Source organism: Bidens hawaiensis, unplaced genomic scaffold (assembly GCF_021521415.1).
Source record: "Bidens hawaiensis isolate Kalapana, Puna unplaced genomic scaffold, B.hawaiensis_p1.1 tig00010467_1, whole genome shotgun sequence".
Lineage (NCBI taxonomy): Eukaryota > Viridiplantae > Streptophyta > Magnoliopsida > Asterales > Asteraceae > Bidens > Bidens hawaiensis.
Genome location: NW_027491799.1, coordinates 426,751 through 434,560, shown reverse-complemented (window position 1 = coordinate 434,560; position 7,810 = coordinate 426,751). Strand labels below are relative to the sequence as shown.

The window sequence follows — 7,810 nt, the reverse complement described above, 5'->3', positions numbered from 1 at the left end:
TTCTATACATCTAGTTGGGTTATGGTTTTTTTAACAACCTTGAAACAAACTTTGACTTTTATTTTTGTAATAATGCTAGAAACTAGAAAGGAACTGAAAGTTGCTATACACATGAATATCACATCCTTTTATTCATAGCAAAATGAAACAAACCAAATGATGTATGTGTCAAGTCTTTGCCTTCACAAAAGATCAACATTCATTCACTAAAATGATGTATAATTAGAGGCAGTATTATAAATGCACATTCATTTTCCTTCACTTAATCCCATTGGAATTCTTAATAAGACTCTTAATGAAATAAGACAACTGATTCTGAAGTATCAAGTGGAGATAAGGTTATTAACATCTAAACAAGACTTGTCTTCTTCTACCAGCTTTCTTTTCTTAAATATACCCATTGTATTTCCTTTCTAAAGAAAGTAACTAATTGTATAAATATTTAGGTGGTGTTTGGTATGCAAAAATAAGAGACGAAATTGAATGAACTAATGTTTGAGAATGAAAAAAAAATTGATGTTTTACTGGTCAATTGAACGAAATCATCTGTATCTCGTCTATTCAATTCACCCTAAAGCACTTCAAATTCATTTCATCCTCCTATTGTTTGATTGTTTGTTTATTTATTTTAATTTCTTTCTCTCTTTCACCCAACATCACCTCCACAACCCACAACCACCACCACTACCAACTCCAACCTCCACCACCACCACCTACCGCCGCTACTCACTACCACTGTTATTTTATTCATTCTTTTTTTTCACCTACCAAACAACACAAAATATTTATTCATTTCATAATCTTATGTAACCAAACATTTCAATGAAGCAGTAATTATCAATTTCACTTATCCATTCCATTATCTCTTTCATTTCGGTATTCCACTACCCATGCCAAACACACCTTCCTCCTATATATTTCTCTACTAGCTTGGGTTCATAGTTCACAACACAAAATATAAAAAGTGTATGAAAAAAATATCTTTTCATCTAGAATCATTTTCAATGTGGTGTAATGGTAGAAAGTATGAGTTTCTCAATAGAGACCTAAGTTCAATCCCTATTTACAACATTTTGAAGGGAATATGGGTGACTCAATGAAAGCGTCTTGGTTTTACCACAAGTGGTTCTTCGGACGAGTGAGATTTCCTCGAAATTGAAGATAACTTGGAGGCGTTTAAGAGCTCCGTATGATTGGGTTCGGCTAACTGATGGTGACCTTTTACCATTAAGTCACCACATACAAAATACCTAAGCATTCAATGCTTGTCGGCCGTTAAAAAAAAAGAATTTTTGAGCAATGTAGAAAGTCAAAATAATATGGTATTCATGGGAATATTAAATTAGGAAGATATTATTATTATCATATAATAAAACAAACCCATTCCGGACCCACGACCACCCACCCAATCCTCTTAAACCATCCACACAAGTCCTGAGCCAATGTCCCGGCCGCTCTCATTACTCTTCACCACCACCACCACCGGCCAACCAACTCACCGTCACCACCTACGTCATCATCATCATCATCATCATCTCCACCTCACACTCCCTCATCTAAACCATGGCCACAACACTCCGAAGACGAAACAAACAACCCGAAGACTCCCATCCGGATCCAAAACCCGACGAAGACGACGACGATATTAAGGACTCAAAACCTATAAAAAAATCAGGAAAGAATAATAAAATAAAGAACTACTCGTGCCTCGATAACTGCTGTTGGTTCGTCGGGTGCGTGTGCTCGGTATGGTGGCTGTTACTGTTCCTGTACAATGCGATGCCGGCGTCGTTCCCGCAGTTCGTGACCGAAGCGATATCCGGCCCGTTTCCGGATCCGCCAGGGGTGAAGTGTGTGAAGGAAGGACTGAAGGCGAAGCATCCGGTGGTGTTTGTGCCTGGGATTGTGACAGGTGGACTTGAGCTATGGGAAGGTCATCAGTGTATGGATGGATTGTTTAGGAAGAGGCTTTGGGGTGGTACGTTTGGTGAAGTCTATAAGAGGTATTATTATTATTATTATTGTTAAGTAATTGATAGATTGTTGATTGATATACGTATCTTAGGAGTGTAATTAGTTGGAGATCTGGTTATTGAACGTTATTAATCGGTTGATTTGACTATTAGCATGTAATCGAGCCGAGCCTGATCTTGACTAGGCTTGAGCTTGGCTTGTTTTGACTTACAAGAGTTTGAGCTTGGCTCGTGAGTAGTTGTTTTCAAGCTCGGGCTCGGATCAGCTGGTTTGTTATTTATTAATGAACTTATTATGTACGCTTGGTGAGGCATTATTATTATTACTATTATTATTTTATTAACGAACTTATATACGTTTGGTGAGGTTTATAAGAGGTATTATTTGCTGTTGTTGTTGTTGATGGATTGTTAGTTGGAGATCTGATTGTTATAAGTTATTAGATTGATTGATTGATTAGACAACTCAGGGTTAGGTTTGCGTGTTATAAAAAATTTGCCTTTTGTGATTATATATGTGAACTATATGTAAACGAGCCGAGCCTGCTATTGACTAGGCTTTAGCTTAGCTCGTTTTGACTTACAAGAGCTTGAGCTTGGCTCGTGAGTAGTTTTTTCAAGCTCGGGCTCGGATCAGCTGATTTTTTAGTTATTAATGAACTTATATATGTTTGGTGAGGTTTATAAGAGGTATTGTTATTATTATTATCACTACTATTTATTAAGTAATTGATGGATTGTTAGTTGTTATAAGTTATTAGATCAGTTGCAAATTAGCCGAGCCGAGCCCGATCTTGGCTAGGCTCAAGCTCGCCTCGTTTTGACTTACAAGAGCTCAAGCTCGGCTCATGAGTAGTTTTTTTCAAGCTCGGGCTCGGATAGCTTATTATTTGTTAATGAGCTTATATACGTTTGGTGAGGTTTATAAGAGGTATTATTAAGTTATTGACAAATTGTTGTTTGGACGTAACCTAGAAGTGTAGTTAGTTGAAGATCTGGTTGTTATAAGTTATTAGATTGATTAATTTGACTAATCAGGGTTAGATTAGCATGGTATAACCGTATAACAGATTTGCTCTTTTTGATTATATATGTAAAAGAGCCGAGACGAGCCTGATCTTGACTAGGCTTGAGCTAGGCTTGTGAGTAGTTTTTTCAAGCTCGGGCACGGCACGGCTCATTTATTATTTATTAATATTAATGAACTTATATAAGAGAGTTGCTCTTTGTGATTATACATGTTACATGACTATATGTGATCCAGTAGCAGGTTACTGGCTCTAGGATTTGACCTAAAGCTCTTTAAATGAAGTTTTTATTGTTTTAGTTGTGGTGAGAGGGTAGGTGGAGAAAGTAGGTGATTCTGTTAATTGGGTTTTTGTTGGCTTACACTGAATCTTAATGCATCTATGTATAGACTAATACATAGGCTTACTATGCAACACACAAGTGTGTTAGTTAGGCCAACTAACAAGAAATCTAACTAACCCTCAGTGACTTAGTGAACTTGCTAAAAACTAGTTAGTTGGAGATCTGATTGTTATAACTTTACTAGATCGCTAGACTGGACAAATTAGGGTTAAATTAGCATGTTATAAGAGATTTGCCCTTTGTGATTAACTGATTATACATGTTACATGATTAGTTTTTGATTTTTTGATTTATGTGGTCCAGTAGCAGGTTGTAGGCTCCAGGCTTTGACCTACATCTCTTTAAATGAAGTTTTAATTGTTTTAGTTGTGGTGACTGGTGAGAGAGTAGATGGAGAAAGTAGGCAAGTAGGTGATTCTATTAATTGTGTATTTGCTAGTTAGACAGTGAATCTTAGGGGTGTTTGGCCTAGCTTATTTAATAAGGCTTATAGCTTTTTTAGCTTTTTTTAACAAAATAAGCTTAACTTGGTGTTTGGTTTAGCCTTTTAAGCTTATGCTTATAAGCTTATATAAGCTAATTTGAAGAAGCTTATTTGAAGATGGTTTTTTAGCTTATTTGATGAATCTTATTTGTGTAAGGGTGTAAGTTACTCATTTGCCCCAAATGGTGGTGGATTAATACTTATTAAAGCAACTTATTACTCTAACAAATTAAAGAATGGTGGATTTAACAACTTATTATCAACTTGTAAAATATAAGCTAATCCAAACACTTAAAAAGAGCTTATCAAATAATAAAAAATAAGCTATAAGCTACTTTAAAATATAAGCATAAGCCAAAAAATAAAAGCTAGGCTAAACACCCCTAATGCATCTATGCATAGTAGACTAATACATAGGCTTACACAGACACAGGTGTGTTAGTTGGACTAGCTCAAAGTCAACTGTGTACGTAACACAGTCAACTTACTAATATAATGCCTTCTGTAGATCGTTTATACGCATAATCCCGTGACAGGAACATAGCGTATGGGTAGCTTGTCGCTATCATTCGCTATTCACTATTAACAACTATGATCTAGTTGTTATAAGTTACTAGATCACTTGATTAGACAAATTAGGGTTAAATTAGTATGTTATAAGAGAATTGCTCTTTGTAGCTATACATGTTACATGATTATTTTGAATTTTATGATTTATGTGAGTTTTTTGTCATATTGTAGTGATTGCAGGCTTTGAAGTTTGACCTAAGCTTCTTATTATCAATTTGTTTCTTGTAATCTCTTTAAATGATAGTGCGAGAGAACAAACAGAAAGTAGGTAATTTTATTAATTGTGTTTTTGTTAGTAAATGAGTCTCAATACATCTACATATAGAGTTATAGACTGATAAATAGGCTTATAACTAATTCAAAGTCAACTGTGTAACTAACTACATATAGAGTTATAGACTAATACATCGGCTTATAACTAATTCAAAGTCAACTGTGTAACTAACTCTGTCAACTCACTAATAGAATGCTTTCTGTAGAGTATTTAAATGCATAATTCAGTGGCAGGATGCAAAGATTAGCATGCTTTGTAAGTTATTGGATGCCAAAATGTAGATTATTTGCATAATTTGGAAGTGAAGTTGCTTATATATAATTATGTATTATAACAATTTATGTGTTTTGTATATAATTGTGTGTTATATGTGGTTGTGGATATGTTGCAGGCCTTCATGTTGGGTACAACATATGTCTCTAGACAACAAAACTGGGATGGATCCACCAGGTATACGGGTCAGACCTGTCAATGGACTTGTAGCTGCTGACTACTTCGCCCCAGGATATTTTGTTTGGGCTGTTTTGATTGCTAACTTGGCCCGTGTTGGATACGAAGAGAAAAATATGTACATGGCTGCATATGACTGGAGACTCTCATTTCAAAACACAGAGGTAGGTTTTGTTTCTGCTTAACCAGGTGGCAAGATGGATGGGCCAGGTCATAACTGAAATGGGTTGTTTTGCTGTGTGCAGGTAAGAGACCAAACATTGAGCCAAATAAAGAGCAATATAGAACTGATGGTTGCTACAAATGGCGGTAGAAAGGCGGTTATTATCCCGCATTCAATGGGTGTTATCTACTTCCTGCATTTCATGAAATGGGTGGAAGCACCGGCTCCAACGGGTGGTGGAGGTGGACCAGATTGGTGTGCTAAACACATAAAGGCGGTGATGAATATTGGTGGACCGTTTTTAGGTGTCCCAAAAGCTGTAGCCGGGCTTTTCTCTGCTGAAGCCAAAGATATTGCATCAGTCAGGTACTTAGGTTTATAGTTAAACTTTAGCATGTAATACATCAGTCGGGTTTATATTAACAAATTAACATTTAATATTACTTGTATGCAACTTATTTGCAGGGCTCTTGCACCGGGTGTGTTGGACTCAGATTTATTTCAGATTCAAACATTACAACATGTGATGAGAATGAGCCGGACGTGGGATTCAACTATGTCCATGATACCGAAAGGTGGGGACGCCATTTGGGGTGGTCTTGATTGGTCACCCGAAGATGGGTATAGTCCAAGTAAGAGAAAACATGCAAAAAATGACACTGAATCTTCCACCCAAAGCGAGTCGGAAATTGAAGCAACTCATGCAAATTATGGAAGAATAATATCGTTTGGGAGAGATGCAGCAGAGGCGCCATCTTCAGAGATCGAGAGAATAGAATTCAGGGTATGATTTTTAGTATTAGTTTGTTCAAACAATCATATCGTATTACTGCAGTTTCAGAACCAATAATGTGTTCTAAAGTAAGTGTTGATGTTTAGGGTGCTGTGAAGGGTAACAATGTGGCAAACAATACATGTCGAGATGTGTGGACCGAATACCATGACATGGGATTTGGTGGAATTAAGGCTGTTGCAGAGTACAAGGTTTATACAGCTAGCGACATTGTGGATTTGCTTGAGTTTGTTGCTCCAAAAATGATGGAGCGCGGTAGTGCTCATTTCTCGTATGGTATTGCTGATAACTTGGATGACCCAAAATACAAACATTACAAATATTGGTCTAATCCATTGGAGACAAAGTAAGAATCTTTGTAACATATGTTTGCTATGTATCATTTACAAAATGACCTTTTTGCCATTTAGTATTTAGCAATAATATCCATTTTCAGGTTACCAAACGCTCCAGACATGGAGATTTATTCAATGTATGGAGTTGGTATCCCAACCGAAAGAGGATATGTTTATAAACTCACAACCGCAGCTGAATGCTACATACCATTCCAAATTGACACATCAGCAAAGGATAAAAACGAGGATGGTTGCTTAAAAGATGGGGTTTATACAGTTGATGGTGATGAAACCGTACCAGCATTGAGCGCGGGTTACATGTGTGCAAAAGGTTGGCGTGGGAAAACCCGATTCAATCCTTCGGGAATCAAAACATATGTTCGGGAATACGATCACAACCCTCCAGCTAACATTCTTGAGGGCCGGGGCACACAGAGTGGGGCCCACGTCGATATTATGGGTAATTTCCAGTTGATTGAAGATGTTATCAGAGTTGCAGCCGGAGCCACGGGTGAAGAGCTGGGAGGTGATCAGGTGTACACAGATATATTCGAGTGGTCCGAGAAAGTCAATTTGAAGTTATGAAAAGTTTGAGTTAATACAAATAGGAATATGAAGGTATGTGTATTTTTGGGTGCGTTTATTGCATAAGCGGCTTTAGTCTGAGAACCGTATATGGAAGATGATTAGATGTAATATAAGCTTTTGTATGGTTCTCTAGTTCTTTACCTTAGATTTACTTATGTATTTAACGTACCATGTATACATGATTAACCCACAAATCTGTATTGTGGGTGTATTATTTTGTAATGTGTAGCATGTTGCTTCCTTAGACAGCCATAAATAACTTGTTTGTTGTATCTTGATATATTTTGATCAGTTTTAGAAAAGCAGATTGGATTTTAATAATTCTACCTTTGTGCGGTTGGCGGAAGTCCCATCTTTTAAACATTTTAATTATCCTACGTTATATATTTTATATATCTAAATGTTATATCACTTGTCTAGTTAACACTATCGACCATCGCTGAGTTCAACTCCAAATCGAAGCAACAGGGCACCTCCCATTGAAACTTTGATCTTCTTTGATTTTTCATTTGTACCAAAATCACAACACCATCCTCCATTTATCCCCAAACAATTGCAAATCATAAACCAAACATATATAAAGTAAACAAAGCATAAACATAATTGAACATACACAAGTGAAATCCTGCTCGTCAACTTGACACACATCAAGTGGATATGTCACGTTGACCCGAACACAGTCCATTTTGCTAGAAGTGTTTTCAGACTCGACCCGAAATTGGTCAAAACTCGTTTAGACTAAATCGGTATCTATTCTAACAAAATAACATCGATACTGATATAAGTGTTATCGTAACCTTTTAGGTATA

At 36.6% G+C, this 7,810-nt stretch overlaps 1 protein-coding gene across 2 annotated transcripts; it reads left to right on the top strand.

Annotated features, from left to right (window-relative positions):
• The first annotated feature begins 1,563 nt into the window (after positions 1–1,563).
• LOC143535357 (phospholipid:diacylglycerol acyltransferase 1-like) lies at positions 1,564–7,295 on the top strand. Of its 2 annotated transcripts, none has more exons than XM_077029637.1 (6): positions 1,564–2,003; positions 5,064–5,286; positions 5,368–5,651; positions 5,751–6,069; positions 6,165–6,424; positions 6,515–7,295. In XM_077029637.1, the coding sequence occupies exons 1-6, from the start codon at positions 1,564–1,566 to the stop codon at positions 6,996–6,998; spliced, it is 2,010 nt and encodes a 669-aa protein (XP_076885752.1). In that variant the 3' UTR covers positions 6,999–7,295. The 2 variants fall into 2 exon arrangements, with proteins under 2 accessions (XP_076885752.1, XP_076885753.1); XM_077029638.1 differs by lacking the exon at positions 1,564–2,003 and adding an exon at positions 2,888–2,904.
• Positions 7,296–7,810: the final 515 nt, after the last annotated feature.